General features: G+C 42.8%; 1 protein-coding gene across 4 annotated transcripts in view; it reads left to right on the plus strand.

The window, feature by feature from the left end:
* VAV3 (vav guanine nucleotide exchange factor 3) overlaps positions 1-18,637 on the plus strand; it is a 318,799-nt gene that overhangs the window by 207,411 nt on the left and 92,751 nt on the right. For all 4 annotated transcript variants that reach the window (XM_077452774.1, XM_077452773.1, XM_077452776.1 and 1 more), the window contains exons 16-17: positions 3,367-3,468; positions 15,122-15,213. In XM_077452774.1, the coding sequence (XP_077308900.1) occupies positions 3,367-3,468; positions 15,122-15,213 (194 nt within the window). The remainder of the gene's footprint in view (positions 1-3,366; positions 3,469-15,121; positions 15,214-18,637) is intronic.

Genomic DNA, 18,637 nt, shown 5'->3' on the forward strand with positions numbered 1-18,637 from the left:
ACGGACTGACATTTTCACATTGGGAAAGAGGAAATGACATTTTAATTCTGCTGTGTATGTTATATAATTCCACCTGGGCCTGAAGACAGTTTACTGGTAGTAAAATAACATATGAAAATATTCAGGAGACAAAAGAAGTGTAGTGCAAGAATGTAGAAAGACTTCTAAATACTAACCTTTCCTTTGTGCTTCGGTGTTTGTACACTTAGGGACATTTCTAGGAAAGTCAGTCTATATTAGTTTTCTTCTATTTATAGAACAACTCATGTCTGTCATATGTGAGTACAGGTGAAAATACAGTAAACTCTACTTTGTAGCTAAAAAATCCAGTCTGCGAAGACAACCCACCATTTATCAGTGCGGAAAATGTTGAAAAAAATTTGCCTAACCCTAGATGTAGGATAAATCAACTCTTTAACCACTTCAGCCCTGAGCCATTTGGCTGGCAAAAGACCAGAGCGTTTTTTGCGATTCGGCACTGCGTCGCTTTAACTGACAATTGCGCAGTCGTGTGGCGTGGCTCCCAAACAAAATATACATCCCTTTTTTTCCCACAAATAGAGCTTTCTTTTGGTGGTATTTGATCACCTCTGTAGTTTTTATTTTTTGCGCTATAAACAAAAAATAGCGACAATTTAGAAAAAAAAGAATTATTTTTTACTTTTTGCTATATGGAAGATTTTTATTGAGTATAGCCTCATATAATAAAGGTAAAAAAAGCAATATTTTTTACTTTTTTGCTATCATAAATATCCCCAAAAGATATATATAAAAATAAAAATTTCCCTCAGTTTAGGCTGATACGTATTCTTCTACATATTTTTGGTAAATTTTGGTTTATTGATTGGCGTGCGCAAAATTTATAGCGTCTACAAAATAGGGGATGGTTTCATGGCATTTTTATTATAATACATTTTTTTTTATTAATAGTAATCGCGGCGATCAGTGATTTTTATTGTGACTGCGACATTATGGCAGACAGATCGGACACTTTTGTCGCTATTTTGGGACCATTCACATTTATACAGCGATCCATGAGATTAAAAATGCATTGATTACTGTGTAAATGTGACTGGCAGTGAAGGGGTTAACCACTGGGTGGCGCTGTAGGGGATAAGTGTGTCCTGGGAGTAATTTTAACTGTGGGGGGGGGGGAGCTATGTGTGTATGTGTGACATGACACTGATCACTCCTCCCGATTACAGGGAGCTGTGATCAGTGTCAGCGTTACTAGGCAGAACGGGGAAATGCTGATGTAAACAAGCATTTACCCTTTCTGCCTAGTGACACTGACACTGATCACAGCTGCACGTGTGGACAGTACTGATTGGCCCTGTGTTGATCACATGCACTCTCCCAAGAAAAAAAAAGAAAAAAACCTCTCTAGCAATACACACCAAACTGAGCATGTGCAGCCTGACTCCAAAGGCTCTATCTTATCTGGACTCATCCAGGGGGACAGTGCAGGGAGGGGAGGATCTGTGCATACAAGATCAAGCAGCCTTTTTACACAATGCTAAGGATTAACCCTTTAGGTTCCACAGTGAGTATAACAAGCATGCTTTACTGCATATACACTCTTATTTCTCTGTTTTGAGTTTAGTTACACTTTAAGCAGTGGAGGTTTATGGATGATTTTTGGACAATAAGGATATTGGTGTTACTTTAAATACTTTGGCTACTTTCACACTGATCCACAGCAAAAACACGGCAAAAACGCATGCACGTTTTTTCACAGGACACGTGACTCAAACTGCATCAGAAATGCAACATGCATTTTTTCCATGGTTTCCACTGATTTCAACTGGGAGGTGTATTTTTTGGTGCTTTTTGTAACTGACCAAACATGCAACAAAAATTCGACAAGCGTGATTTTTTTACGCCGCACTGGAAGCGCAACACCCCAAAGTGAAGACATACATAGAATTTAAAGAGGAAGTAAACCCTGATGGGTTTACTTCCTCTTTTTTTCCCTGCAAAGGTAAAGCATAATGGACTACTATGCATCGCATAGTAGCTCATTATGTGTCACTTACCTGACACAGGAGCCAGCGAAGTCGCCGCTGTCCCCTGTAGTCCGCCGCATCCATGTTGCTGGTGGCGTCTCGCAGCTCCGACGAATCACAGCGGCGCAGCCGCGATGACGTCACTCCCGCGCATGCGCACGGGAGTCGCGCCTCGCAGCTCCGCCGCTGCCATACGGCGAAGCCGCGATGACGTCACTCCCGCGCATGCGCACGGGAGTCGACAAATTAGGCAAATCCATTCTTGGATTTGCCGCATTTAGTGCGCCTGCGCGCCGCTGTCTACGGCGCATGCGCCGTAGACAGCGGTGCCCATTTTCGGGCAAATATCTCCTAAACCATATAGGTTTAGGAGATATTGCTTGGACCTACGGGTAAGCCTTAATCTAGGCTTACCTATAGGTCCAAGTTGTTTGGAAGGGTTTACTTCCTCTTTAAAAGGGAAGCATTTTTCTTGAGTTTTTTTTATTTACGCAACAGTGCTTCAAAAACTACTCTCTAATGAAAAACTTTTTAACTGGTTGGGGTCCTTTTATGTGGTCTTCTGGAAAGTCTATATGACTTCAGCAAATAAAGGCAATCTGTAATCACTTTAATCTCAAATCAGAGGAAGAATGGCTGTAAACTCTGCCGTTTCTGGCACAGGAGGGATAATCTTTATAGAGGGATGGATGATAGTCCCTACCCTCATCGCTCAGTTCTTCTCATGTTCCCTCAGGTAGCATACGCACCTCTCATGTGCAAAAGACCAGTTCTATGATTACCGGAATTTCTAAAATCTTCATGTCAGGAACCTTTTGTTGATATTTATCTGAGCTATTCAATTTTATTACCCAGTTATGGTTCATATTCATGTACTTCTCAGGAGTATCTTGTATATGGCCCATATTCTGCAGCCATGTGGGCACTGAACACATTAAATGCTCATGTTTTAGGTTTATTCTTTTGTTAAATCTCCAATAAAAACTATTAAAAAGAAATTGAAAATCTACGCCCTGCCACACAATTATACACTGCAGTACACAACAAAGTCCATTTTTGTGAGCTTCATCATATATATAAAAAAAAGGGTCACGCTCAACATTGCTGAAGGTGTTGAGAATATTTACGTATAAACTATGTGGATAATTGAAGTCAATATTAACACAGTAAACATCAGCTTCTCCAATGGGGATTGAGAGCTGATGAAATTGCATGAAGTGCATTGCTTTGGGTGCTAAAGGTTGTGTACGTATAGGCTACTGTGATGACAGTCCTGCAGATATTTTAATACAGGAAGGCAAGATTGTGTAGAATTTGTGCTTTCAGGTATATTAATTGAATGTATTATTTCTTTCTATAGGTCTAATATTCGGCCGGATAATGCCTTAGAAAACAACCATGACTTCAAGATGCATACGTTTGACCGCGTTACATCCTGCAAAGTGTGTCAGATGCTACTCAGGTAACCTGTCTATTGCTATACTGTGCTATTACAAAACAGGAGGCTGGGCAATGGTTTTAACAATACAGCCAGACTGGTCTGTACAGATGCTGAGGCCGTGGCAGTTTTTACTTGGGGTGCAGAGTGTGACCACCTGTCAAACACGTTCATTGAGTGTAGTATTATGGGGTTAAATCAGATAGTGAGTATGCAATATATAACGCCTCCTCACTGCCTGTCAACTGCCCTTGGAAAAACATCTCGAAAATGGCACCAAAAATGTCAAGGAGCCCTTATAAATAATATGATGTGTTTTAGTAGAGCAGATACTTTGTTTAATCGCTTACCATTTAACCGTCAGCAGAATGACACAGGCAGGCAAATGGACGTACAGGTATGTCCCTTTAAATTTGCCACCTATCAGGTGCACACGCCGCCGGCAGTGGGAGTGTGCCCGCAGGTCCCGGGATCTCGATGTTCGCTGGCGGCCCGTGATTGTGGTGTGGAGAGGTAGAACAGGGAGATGCCTATGTAAACAAGGCATTTCCCCATTCTGCCTAGTGACAAGACAGATCTGCTCCTCGCTGCCATCCGGAGCAGTGATCTCTATCATGTCCTAGGTAGCCCACCCCCCCCCCCCCCCCCCACAGTTAGAATCACTCTCTAGGACACACTTAACCCCTTGATTGCCCCCTAGTCCCCTAGTGTTTAACCCCTTCCCTGCGAGTGTCATTTACATAGTAATCAGTGCATTTTTATAACACTGATCGCTGTATAAATGACAATGGTCCCAAAATAGTGTAAAAAATGTCTGATGTGTCCGCCATAATGTCGCAGTCATGATAAAAATCACAAATCGCCGCCATTACTAATAAAAAAAAAATAATAAAAATGCCATAAAACTATCCCCTATTTTGTAGACACTATAACTTTTGCACAAACCAATCAATATTTGCGCTTATTGTGATTTTTCTTTTACCAAAAATATGTAAAAGAATACATAGCGGCCTAAACCGAGGGAAAAAAAATATTTTATTTATATATTTTTGGGGGATATTTATTATAGCAAAAAGTTAAAAATATAGCTTTTTTTTCAAAATTATCGCTCGATCGATAATAGTAAAAAATAATGTGTTTTTTTTTCAAAATTGACGTTCTTCCTCAGAGGTGATCAAATACCACCAAAAGAAAGCTCTATTTGTGGGAAAAAAGGACGTCAATTTTGTTTGGGTACAACGTCGCACGACCACGCAAGTCAGTTAAAGTGATGCAGTGCCGAATCACAAAAAATTCTCTTGTCAGTAAGGGGGTAAAATCTTCTGGGGATGAAGTGCTTAATCCTTGTGCTTTATCACCTTAAAGATAGTTTGAATATGATGCAATGATATTTGATGTTTTTGGCTTGTATGAATCCATTGTGTGATCCTGTGTGATCGGAGCAGGACTAGAAAGAGCAACTTTTCACTTTGTTCAATTCAAACATGTGCGTTAGGGGTATAAAGTGGGAAATGAGTAGGTATAGAGTGGAAATTCAGTGGTCATTACATTCTTCATATACAATACACTAAATAAAACACTAAAGACTGTAAACTGTTTAGGTCTTCACTGTGCACTGCAGTTAGTTGCTGGCAAGTAAAATCACGTCACAGCTTCTTATATTTCTTGAGGCTTGTTATAGATGTCATAATAGTGAGATATGTTGTCTCTACACCTGAAGTAATATATCAGTTACTCTAACACAACTGATACAAAGCTAAATAATGGAGTCCTAAAGGACTCTGCAGTGCAGAATTAACAAATAATTGGGGTGTCTATCTGTAAGAACGATGCCTTCATTAAGTGTTTTGTGGAAGGGGAGGAGAAGAATCAAATAATTTGTAAATCTGCTCACTGGAGACTTTGAACAATCCAAAAAGCCAGGGGATGGGGTTACTCAACCTACTGGTGGCTTGGCAGCTAAGAAATTTAATTTGGTTTGAGTTGGTTTTCAAAGGATGGGTACATGAACCTCTCACCAATAAGAGCCGGTTCACACAGCGGGCGATGCGAGGCGACACGACTCGCCTCGCCTCGCTCTCGCAAGTCGCCCCCGTTCTGTACAATGGAACCGTTCTGAGAGGAGCGACTCGAGTCGCTCCGACTCAGAAAAAAGGTTCCTGTACTACTTTTGGTCGACCTCGGGGCGACTTGCATTGACTTCTATACAGAAGTCATCTGCAAGTTGCCGCTGAGGTTGCGGCAGGTCGCGGCGAGACAAGTCGGAGTCGCCTCGCCTCGCCTGCAGTGTGAACCGGCCCTAAGTCCTTCTCACCCTCCTAAGCAGCCCTGTATGTTACAATACTTATCTCTGGCAAGCCTCCTGAAAAATAAGTGTACTTCCTGGTATGTGAGTGTGCCTAGGCACTCCTGTACCTACAGCCTGAAAGTTGTATATCTGCAATGTCATATCTAGGATAATGCTCCCTCTGACTGCTAGTGAGATTTGGTGATGACACTACTGTGCTACTCATCATTGTCCTTGCTGGGGGCCTCTAAGACGAGGAAGCAAAGCTTCGGTTTCTACCAAGATGACCACTTCCACACACGGTGCAGAACAAGCCATGGAGATTCGGTAGTATAAAAAAGAAGTGCTGATGACCTCTGCCTTCCTTTTTTATTTTTGGACAACTTTCAAAGTTCCATTCCTCTTCAAGGTCCAGTGCCGTGGCCTACCATAAGGTTGGGCATTTGAATCTGCAGAGCTGTATGTTTCTTACGCTGTACCTCAAATTCTATTGAGAACACATATACCTGTACAGGGGTTGGAATTTGAAAGTTTGAATCTGATTTAGTTGTGGGGAAATACAACAGTTCTTAGGACTGGCATGTGGATCCATCAGCTTTAGGCCTTGTGTACAACTTCTGCTGGTAAACGGACATTCAGAGGCAGTTGGATGCTTTTTTCAACTGCCCCTGAATGTTATCGTATGTGTAGATGTACACAGGTTAGTTTAATGTCGTTTTTAGAAAGTTGCATTTATAGACTTTTCTTTGAAGGCAAAAAAATTAGTTCAGGCTCCGAAGTTTACGACGTTTCAGATGCCAAATGCGGTAACTCGCATTTAGCCACGTTTTGTTTACATGCGTTTTTCATTTTTGGCTATTTTGAAAATAAATACATTTAAAAAAATGTAACACTTCTAAACACATATGCAGCTAAACATGGCATGTAAACGTGGCAAAACGTACAATTTAAATGTGGGTTACTATCTGTCAAGTTAAATCCTTCAGGAGAGGTTGTAAAAACGTCCCGTGTACATGAAGCCTAATTGTGGTTACATTCTTGAGTTCCCAGTTGTCAGCTGAGCCGCCTGGTGGCTCACATACTCTCCATGTGTAGGAAAGCAGGCAACTCTGTATCTTACATATTACACATCTTTATTGGCTCACATAGTAAAATAAAGACTAGAATCTGTGTTCTACATCACAAGTGTCAACCTGGCGGCCCTCCAGCTGTTGCGGAAATACAAGTCCCATGAAGTATTGCAAGGCTTACAGTTACAAGCACGACTCCCACAGGCAGACGCATGACGGGGCTTGTAGTTCTACAACAGCTGGAGGGCCACCAGTTTGACACCCCTGTTCTAGATAAATTGAGATGACCTGTCCATCCTCTGCTGTTAGTAGTTTAAATAGCTTTTTCCCTGCACAGATTTTGTAAACCAAGTATTGTGTAATTATCATTACATCATTAGAAATGTAATTCCACAATATACCTAACTAGTCTTAAAAATGCTCACCACCCCCTTCCAACATCTATACTAACTGACCTGTTTAAGAAAGATCTGTATACCTACCTATTTTCAGGCCGCTCCTGTTTGGTCACGTGATCTGGCTCCCCTGTGTCAGTCAGCAGCGGCTTCGGGGGAGATGAGGGCGCGCCAACAATGAATGGATAAGCCTATGGGTAACGCCACCATTCCCAGGCATTGCCAGCCATTGTCAAGTGCAGGTTACGCAAGTTAAACTGAACAGATGTTAGCAGGGAAAAGGGGACATTTTTAACATTAGTTATGTATAGCCTGGAATAACACTTTAAAAAAGATGTTTAAAATTAGTTTGTGTGGGAGAGGGTTGATTTACCTTATTTTTAAGCTATTTAGCAAGCAGGCCTAAGGGAAGCTACAGCTTTATGTTGGAAAATGTTTCTGTTAAAACTTCTAGATTTTATGGAGCTCTAGTTGCAAAGAGAAGATATTTACACAAAAGCTAGAAAAGCCTGCAGAAAAATATGATGAATTTAGCTGTCAGAGAGATGTGCAGGGCTGACAAGCATTAACCACATAACTTATCCCTAGAGAACTAGGAGCGCAGGAGTAATGCAAATGGAGACCACTGAGTGGGGGAATAGCTGCACACTACTCTTATGGTTAGTTAACAGCACTAAACATATGTTGCTTATTAAGAATTTAAGCTGCATTTATACCCGAGTGGCCTAGTTTTCAGGCGTTTTTATTGGAGAGTTTTTGAGCGTTTGTAGAAAAAAGCGTAGCGTTAAAAAAAAAAAGTGTATATATATATATATATATATATATATATATATATATATATATATATATATTATATATATTGTGAGGGGTTAGCTCGGCAGCGGGTGTGTGTGACCCCCTGGATGGGTTCACAACACAAAATCAGGCACAGCAGACAGCGTTGTAGGTGCAAAAAAAACAAAAGATGCGGTTTATTTATGCTACATGCAGTGAAACATATAACAGCCAAACAAAAATAAAACATGAAAATAAATCCTGGTCAGCTTGACCTCTAATTACACACTTAGATTCCCTGTCTAACAACTGAGTGCAGCCTTGTGCTGCACCAGTCCCTGTCTCTGTTGTAGAGGTTTGCCATACAGGCGTTAACTCACCGCACAGAACAGGTGTCACACTCCCCAGTCTATACCAACACAAAACTGGTTCCAGGATGGAGCATCTCCCTAAGCATGCTGGGGTTTTTTGTAGAGGTCTTAATGAGCCCACTTACTTCAGCTGGGCTCATTAACTCTTCCCTTCTAGTTGTAAAAGTCTGCATAAAGCCTGAATCTAGGGCACACATATTTCCCATCCTGGATACAACCAGGTGACTTTACCTGCCTGCTGCCACAATATATATTTACATACATATACATACATACATAAATAAATATACCTTAGGTGTGGCTTTTGGTCGTCTGGTAGGTAAGCCAAGAAAAGGGGCCAAAGATAAGCAGGTAGGGAGGTATATCTTATTGGCTCTAACCTTATTGAGCAAGCTTGGAGAAGGCTAGGGTTATCTCCACTTGAGGGTTTGGAATATATCTGGTGAAGCAGTAGGACTTTCATCTGCCTAGCTTCAAAATCACATGGTCTGGTACTCCACGCTGGAATTCAGCTGAAGCTGCGCTGATCCAGGAAAGAATGTCCAGAATACCGCCCGGGTCTAGGCCTAAGTTGAACAGAAGGACCCTAACATGTTTAATAAACTGACTGCCACTCAGGGGGTTGACCGAGAAGGCAGTAAGAAGCTGGAGGTTCACTGGTTGGGTAGGTAGAGAGAGCAGATGGTCTAGGATCGTAACTGGGCACCAGGAAACCGTAAGATGAAGAACATAATGGTTTGGGAAGCGAGTCTGGAGGTGTCGGTACAGTATCTGACTACTAGTACTGCCAGAGGTGAACTCACTAAGCCGTAGGAAGTCATAGAAAGCCAGGTAGATGACCGTCTGGATGACTAGGCTGGGCAAGAGCCCAAAGGGGGAATATGAGAGGATTTCGGACATGCCCCTAAGACAGGGCTCGGGATAGGTAAGCATTTGCCGTTGGTTGCAGGCTGCTGCTACTGAACACCATGCAGGAGTGCTTTCACTGTGTGGGTCAGGAACAGATGGCTTTCCGGGATCCTGTAAGAACAGCAAGTGCTGAACACCGGCTAGCTACAGACTGATAGTGTAATGAGCGAGAGCCAGCTGTGTGTGGCAATACGATATAAAGGCTAGGACGTGAGTGATGCCGTCTGCTGTGGTATTGGGACAAGCGGCTAGGAACCAACAGTAGGCGTTCCAGGCCATGTGACAAGCCTTTAGAGTGTTGATAGACAGTGAGTGGTAGACAAGCCGGGTAGCGCTGGCAAGGTGTGACTACAATCAATTGTTAGTTGAGACCAAGGTGGGATAGGAGTGGATGATGGAAGAATGAGCCAAAAATTGGAGGTGGGACAGTACATCTGCTGCGGCATTGCACTTGCCAGGGATATGCTCACTGTAAATGTTAAATGCTGGTGTAGTGATGATTGCACCAGCCTGCACAGGAAGGACATGACAGGGAGCGACTTGGATCTAGCCTTATTAATAATGTCGGCTGTAGCCTGGACATCTGTAGTGAAGAGCACTGTCTGACCTGTCCACGTGTGGCCCCAGCCTTGGGCCACTGCCACGATGGGCTATAACTTGAACAATGACAAAGACCGAGCAAAACCAGGAATCAGGCAGATTTCTGGGGGCTAGGGTCTGGCAAACCAGTGATGGCCAAAAATTGCAGCAAAGCCTGTGGAGGCTGCAACATCTGTGACAACCGGTGGCGACTGAGCTGATACTTAGGGAATAAACACCAATATGCAGTTCCAGTTGGTGAGGGACTCGTCCCATGCAGCCAAGTCCACTATTACTACTGGGTTTAGTCTGAGGACTTGGTCGGGGTGCTGCACTCGGACAAGAAAGACCAAGAGCTGTGAGATGAACGAGCGCCCCTGAGGAATAATTCTCATAAAGAAATTGAGCATCCATGTCAAGGACTGCAGCTGTCTTTTAGTACACCCCTACAACTGGGTAAAATCGTGAATTACTGACCTAACATGGGCTAATTTGTCAGAAGGCAGGCTAGCCTGCATAGCATTCGTATCCAGGACAATGCCCAAGAAGGTGATAGAGTGTGCCGGCCTTCCATTTTATATTCGGCTATAGGCACACTGAGATTGCTGAAGACCACTGTTAGTTTGTCTAGATCTACCGGGGGTATGTCCAGCCGTTTGATGAGCAGAAAACTTTAGAGATAATGGATAACCCTGTTGAGGGACTGGGCGAAAACACTATAGTGCCACGGGCTGCCTTTAGACCCAAATGTCACCTTGGTGGAAAAAAAAAAAAATAGTAGGAATCCTGCTTTATGCCGTGCCACCACCAGAGGGATGGCTCAATAGGCAGGAGTTTGAATGTGTCTGCGATATCTGCTTTGGATAGCCAGGCACCGGTGCCTATCTCAACGATGGCCTGGGTGTCCAGGTCGACTGATGCGTATTTGAGAGAAAATTCCTCGGAAGGGGTCAGGGATTTCAGACAAGGGATATGTGAGAAATGAGGCACAGACAAGATGAAAGGGCATCATTGGAGCACCAATTTTTTGTGTGGGTGGAAGATTGGCAAATCTCACAGAGTGGGGAACAAAGACCAGCAAAGTGGCAATAAAACAGTTGTGACGTTCCAGTCAGTACTGATCTGGAACTGTTGAGTTTTGCCACTGCTTAAGCTGAGAATGACCAATGATAGTTGTAGAAGGCAAGAGCACCATATTTGTAAGCAAGATGTAACACTGTATGAAGGTATAAGTCCAGCTCCTCCCTCCTACTGGTGAAGGCTGAACAAAAGGACGTCTCTGACCATCCCGAAGGTCAGGGCAAACGCGGTGGCTGACAGCTTCCGACTGAGCTTTGGATTATGGCATCAGGAGCTGGCAGTGTTCTGTTGTGGCAGAACTGTGTAGAGTGAAAATTTTTAACAGAGTGCGAGGCAGCCAACATGGGCCAAGAGGTGACTGGCCAGATAACCGATAGCTCGGGTGCCTATTTGTGGCGAGCACAAACCTGAAGACCAGAACCCCAGGGCATACTGGTGCATGAAATTGAGATCTGTTTCGGCCTACGTAGGAATGTTGCGGTCTGTAGTGGGTGAAGTATGCTTGGCCTGCTAACACTTGCACTGCCAGCATGCCTACTGTTAAAGAGGAAGTAAACCCTGATGGGTTTACTTCCTTTTTGTCTCCCTGCAAAGGTAAAGCATAACGGGCTACTATGCATTGCATAGTAGCCCATTATGTGTCACTTACCTGACACAGGAGCCAGCGATGTCACCGCTGTCCCCTGTAGTCCGGAGCATCCATCTTCTTCCGGGTGTCGCTGCTCCGGAGCAACGATGACATCACTCCCGCGCATGCACACGGGAGCGGCCACTAACAGCGATAGTGCGCCTGCGTGCCGCTGTCTAAAGCGCATGCGCCATAGACAGCTGTCACTGTCTTTTACTAAATTCACGGTTTAGGAGATATTTCTTGAACCTACAGATAAGCCATAATCTAGGCTTACCTGTAGGTCAAAGTGGTTTGTACGGGTTTACATTCACTTTAAGAGACCTTGCCTGTGAGGTGAAGGATCGCCCTTCAAAAAAACAGTGTCATGTGACGGAAACGAACACCTGGAGAGCACGTCCAATGATGTATGTGAAGCAATGGTATAGTGAAAGGATGATGCAGAATGATGTGATAGAGAAACCCGTGAACTATGCATCTGACTGACGCTCTAGTAGTGAGGTACTGGTTAGGATTGAATTTGGTTGACCGGGAACAACTGCAGTAGTGGTGACATAAGTGCAACAAGAGTCCTTACTCCTTTCTTTTCTTTTTTATTTCTTATTTGTTTGTCCCTCTTGTATGCGACTGGCCCTGGTGAAGATGCAATCATTGCGTTTTTTCAGGGGAAATACGTCCAACCTGGTACAGGATTGAACCTGAACTCGCCTGACTGAGGGAGAAAGACAGATGGAAAATAATGAGTGGCTCTTATGAACGCCACTGGAGACAAGTGGCCGATTAAGTGCCACTAAAATTAAGTGTGGCAGTGTGAGTGCCACTGAGTGTGCTTGCAGCGATAGCAAGGAGTGTACGCTGAGATGCTTTTTTGCAGAGATTGCAATTGGGTAAATGCTGAGATGTGTGTATTTGAAGCGATTGCAAATGGGTAATGCTGAGATTCGTGTACTTTCAGCAATTGCAAGTTTAGGCTGAGATTCACGTTTGCAGCGATTTCAAAATGGGCAGCTGCTGAGATGCTTGTATTTGCAGCCATCACAAGGAGTTTATGCTGAGACGGGTGTTTGGTAACGATTGCAAGATGCGTATTTTTGCAGCATTTGCAATAAAGGTAACCTACTGATAGGCAAAAAGAAAAGAATAGCAGAAATTGTACGTGTAGGAACAAACTGTGAAATGGCATATGTAACGATAATCATAGATTTTATGATAGGGACTGTTATGAATTGGTGTGCATGATACTCGTGATGCAAACCGTTGTGCCGCCAATGCAACTAGGTTAGTTTTGGATTGTGATGCATGTAGCTGGCGACGTGACCCGAATTGGTTGGAAAATTATATGAATAATGAATCATAGGCTATGGTACGAACCAGTGTGTGGGATGCGGCTGATGCAAAGCGTTGTGCCACCTAGGCTCGAATTGGAGTGATGCGTGTGGTATGAAAGTGATATAAATTGGTGAGTAAGATGACATAACAATGAATCTTTTGTAGAGTATGAGGGAGAGCGGTATGAATCGGTGCAGGATATGTCTGATGCAAACTGTTGTGCCACTAACATGACTAGGTTTGAATCGGACTGTGGTAGGTATGCCATGTATCTGATACGACTTGGTAGTAGGGTAAATGAAATTGGATGAATTGGTTGGTATGAAGTGAATCCGATATGAACTGGTTGCAGAGTGTATGCAACCCCTTACTCTAAACCGAACCCATACCAACCACCCAACCCCCCAGGCTAATTAAGTGCAGACAAGGCACCAGGTGGGTCTAATTATCATCTCAGTCAGCCACAGAACCTGTGCGAACAATACATGCTAATCTCCAAATGGATGAGGTGGCAACCCCGTAGACTTTGAATCCTATGAGCAACAAAGCCTGTATCGAGTGAAATCAGACAACGACCGTCAGTGGCTTGGAGACTTGGATCTATGAATGAAAGGTATGTTTGTGGCATGGGATGACAAGCAAGGCTGAGGGAACATACAAATCTACTACACCTATGCCGAATAATGTCGGGACACGACCAACAACAACTCGAAGGTAGCTAAGAATGAATAGGATGCAGGATAGGAAGCATAATGAATCGTGACATTGCGGGTTATTTACTAAAGAAAAATCCACTTTGAACTGCACGTGGAAGTAAAGTCGCTGTAGATCCGAGGGGGACATGCAAGGAAAATAAACAGCATTTTAGCTTGTACATGATTGGATGATAAAATCATCAGAGCTTCCACTTATTTCAGATCTACCCCTTAGATTTAGAGTGACTGCACTTCCAAGGGCACTTGCAGTGCAAAGTTGATTTGCCTTTCGTAAATAACCCCCATTGTGTATGAACGAAAAGGATCAAACCCTACCTGCAACAGCGAGCGAGAACCACTGATGAACACCACGTACGGAGAAGCTGCAAGACATGTAAACGAATGAACACGAGGTGAGCTGGGAAGAGCCGGCCCAGTGACGTGTAGTATCGCGCACTGGAAAAGACAAAGAGCATGGACAAGCATAAATACCCTCCGGGCCCCTCCCATAAATTCAGGCCACCATACTGGCCTTCTAATATATATATATATATATATATATATTTGTTAAAATGAAAAAGGTCAGTAAATGAAATGCTGCTAAACGTGCTTACAAGCTGTTACCAGCATTTGGTGTTTCAAATGCCTCTGAACATTGGTCCTCAACGCTTTTTTTTTTGCATTCCAAAAAATGCTTCTAAACTCAACTGCCTAGAAACGACCCTGTGTACATGTACTGATAAGATAACAGAGGCAGCTAAAAATGCCCAACTGCTCCTAAACGTCCATTTCCGAGCAGCAGTGTACATGAGGCCTTAGAATGTAAGAAATTCACATTGAAGTTTATGGGACCCCAATGTTCCAAAAAAAGAAGCTCATGTACTTTTATGAGTGACAGGCATTTTGCTACAGCGACAGCACGCTCAGATGTGAACAGGCGCCATTGAAATGAATGGGATTTGCCCTGTTGAGTGTTTTAGAGCTTCAAGAAGTCAATCACTCTGATGTTGATGGACATTAAAGTGTGATATCAGTGGCTGATTCTCCTCCAGTAAACCCCTATTTTCATGTCTAGAGAAGTGACCAGAAAGAGAGAAAATCTATAGTCCCAGTGACAATAATATCCCAGAATATAGAAATGGAAGGATTACCTCTAATGCCATCAAATTCCCTCAGGGCTCATTGTCACATCTGTGACCTTGGTGATGTATCGAGTGAGGATTTTGTTGTATGGATGGTAGCAGTCTTTAATGGTTAGCATACATTAACACTTAACATTAGGTTGAAGTCATTCTGAGTAATATCCAAATCAAAATGTAAACATATCCTTAGAAAATGCTCCGGAAACTGATTCAGAAGCTAATTGCACAGGTAACTGTATAGTAAGCCCAATATTGCAATTATGTCACAAAGCCCTTGGTCTCTCCTCCACTGGCATGCGTTGCTGACGCACGGCGCTGTGGCCTGTGAACACTATGCTTATTCTAAGTACCTATCTCTCACTATTTGAAGGATTGTCTTATTCTAGGTCCGCTTTAACCTTGTTTATTTCTTTCACAGAGGAACTTTCTTCCAGGGATATCTGTGCTCCAAATGTCGGACTGGAGCCCATAAAGAGTGCCTGGGCAGAGTGGAGACTTGTGGGCGTGCAGGTATGAGATATTGAAGGGGAATGCTGCGTTTTAATGAGATTGTAAAGCAAAGCAGGAATAATTAAGGTTTATTCCAAGTGTGATGTGTTTTTATTGGCGCACATATACTCTTAAAACTGCCATTTATATGCGCAATTAGAGTAGCATGTGAGATTCATGAGGACTCTGACCCTCCTTAATTATCATAAGAGTATCAGGGGAGAAAGCCAGGAATTGCTGCTGAGAATAACCCCTTCCCTGCCACATGACAGGAGCTGTATCCTAAATGCAATGTATGCCCTGTGCTTAGCAAACGTGCAAGCATAATGAGGACCGTGTGCTGTATTTTAATGACTGCTTTGTGTCACACATAATAATAATCAGAAAAATATTGTACTGCATACTGGTACTGAGTATCACTGCAGTATAACAGCGATGTTTTATCATAGGACTTACGATTTACCATTTACTGTTGGAAACGTATGACTATGTGATATACAAAGCTTTAGAATAATACTAGATTTCATAGGCGTTTAGAAGGAGCTTTTACTAAAATCTTTTGTTGCAAAAGATGAAGTCTTTCCTACAACCTCTGCAAACCTGAACTCTAGCTCACAGGCGCACACTCCTCCAGGGTTACCTACAAGCCACCTACTGATGGAATTCTAGTCATTCTTTACATTGCATGGGGTTTAGACTTAAGTATTTACAGTTAGAAAAAATTAACAAATTACTTAATATGCGTGTTACCCCAGAATACAGCAGGGAAAATAATTATTTGCCCCCGGCATATTTTGTAAGTTTGCCCAGAATACAGCAGGGGAAATACAGTGTGTTACCCCAGAATACAGAGGGGAAAATAATTATTTGCCCCCGGCATATTTTGTAAGTTTGCCCGCTGACAAATAAATTAAAGTGGGTGTAAACTCACTTTAAAAAGAAAACAAAAAAAAAATACCTGCAAGGCAAAGGCATAATTATTATTCAGGATTTATATAGCGCCAACAGTTTGCGCAGCACTTTACAATATGAGGGCAGACAGTACACTTACAATACAAATCAATACAGGAGGGATCAGAGGGCCCTGCTCGTTAGAGCTTACAATCTAGAAGGGAGGATCAAGTTGAAACAAAAGGTATTAACTGTGGGGGGGGGGGGGGGGTGAGCTGATGGAGAAAATAAAAATACAGTTAGGTGTGGGTAGGGTAGGCTTCTCTGAAGAGAAGTGTTTTCAGGGATCGTCTAAAAGCTAATAAAGTAGGAGATAGGCGGACAGATTGGGGTAGGGCATTCCATAGGATTGGAGAGGCTTTGGAAAAGTCCTGGAGGCAAGTATGGGAGGAGGTGATGAGGGAGCTAGAGAGCAGAAGGTCTTAATGAGCTAGCATAATGAGCTAGTATGCATAGTATACTAGATCATTATGAAATACTCACCTGAGATCGTAGCTCGTACACAGCACTGGCTGGCGGCATCACTCCCGGGGGGTCACTTCTGGGTATCGCGGCTACAACGCTGTGATTGGGCGGAGCTGTGATGATGTTACTCCCGCAAATGTGTGCAGTAACAGCACACTCACTGAAGCAATGGCACATACGTATTTTTGCATGCTCTTTTTTAATGCGTTTTATGAGTAATTTCAATTGCAAAAGCTTTATTTTTATCAAGCCAATGCTTCTGGGTCACTTTTCCTGTCAGATCACTTCCTGTTTATCCCTTGTAAGTGTCCTCTGTGTGCTGGGTGCTGCTGTTTAGAGAAGATGTCTGCACTGGCAGGCTTGTTCGTGGTTATGGCCATTGCACTGCTGAAACTGCATGCCTACAAGAGAAGGCGTTATTGGGTACATCCACTGTTGATGGAGCTTTTCCGTGTCCAGCTACAGCCTTCTATGCTTCATCTTATATCAGCATTTTTTATGCTTTTTTGATATGTTCCGGTACAGTTCTGGGCAGGAAAAAAGCAGCATGTTGTACTTCCTTTTTTTTTTGGAACTAAAATGCACGGGAACTGACTGCACTCGTGTGAACTACGCCATTGGAACCCATGTAACATACTTTCCATTTGTTTTTGATGCAGAAAAAAAACACTACATTGCATGGGATGTGAACTGGCCCTAAATGTACCATTCAGTCAAAATTGCAAATTATAATTTGATATGAATACAAGGAGTATAGTCTACCTACTGAGCAGTTTATTTTTCATACATATGAGTTTGTGTGTGAGCTTCACTCATTACAACAAGTGTGTCCAATGGGTGCTTAAAATGATCACAAAGGACGGTGCTGTGCAGAATCCAGGTAGAAATGAAAGAAGTTTTCCAGCACCCCTCAGTGTTCTTTTAAAAAACATAAAAGTAAAAAAACAGCACTTCTGGAGAGCTGGTGACTTCTGCTGTTTTTTAACCACTTGCCCACCAGCTGCCGAAGTTGTACTGCGGCAGAATGGCACAGCTGGGCGAAGAGACATTATGTAATGTCACTTCGCCCTGTGGCCACTAAGGGTGAGCAGCGGGTGCCTCCGGGCGATACGAGGACCTGGCGGTCACGATCACCACCGGGCTCCTGCGATCGCTGCTGATACACGGAGAAGCAGGATCTGTGTGTGTAAACAGAGTCTCCGGTTCTCTGTGGGGAGAAGAGACAGATCATCTGTTCATACAGAGTATGAACAGCGATCTGTCATCTCCCCTACACAGTCCCCTCCCACCTGCAGTTAGAACACACACAAGGGAACACAATTAACCCCTTGATCGCCCCCTAGTGTTAACCCCTTCCCTGACAGTGACATTTTTACAGTAATCAATTCATTTTTATAGCACTGATTGCTGTATAAATGCCAATGGTCCCAAAAATGTGTCAGAATTGTCCAATGTGTCCGCCATAATGTTGCAGTTCTGATAAAAATCACAGAGCACCGCCATTACTAATAAATAATAATAATAAAAATGCCATAAAATTATCCCCTATTTTGTAGACGCTATAACTTTTGTGCAAACCAATCAATATAAGCTTATTGCGATTTATTTTTTATTTTTTTTACCAAAAATATGTAGAAGAATACATATCGGCCTAAACTGAGGAAAATAATTTTTTTTTATATATTTTTGGCTTTTTGGCGGATATTTATTATAGCTAAAAGTAAAAAATATATATATATTTTTTTTTCTTCAAAATTGTCGCTCTTTTTTTGTTTATAGCACAAAAAATAAAAAATGGAGAGGTGATCAAATACCACCAAAAGAAAGCTCTATTTGTGGGGGAAAAAAGAATGTAAATTTTGGTTGGTTGCAATGTCGCACGACCGTGCAATTGTCAGTTAAACCATCGCAGTGCCGAATCACAAAAAGTGCTCTGGTCAGGAAAGGGGGTAAAATCTTTCGGGGCTGAAGCAGTTAATACAGACATTGCTATACTGTACTAATCCACCCCATGTCCCTTTTCAATGTA

This window comes from Lithobates pipiens, unplaced genomic scaffold (genome assembly GCF_037356315.1).
Source record: "Lithobates pipiens isolate NorthernLeopardFrog02 unplaced genomic scaffold, aLitPip1_a1.2 Scaffold_23, whole genome shotgun sequence".
Lineage (NCBI taxonomy): Eukaryota > Metazoa > Chordata > Amphibia > Anura > Ranidae > Lithobates > Lithobates pipiens.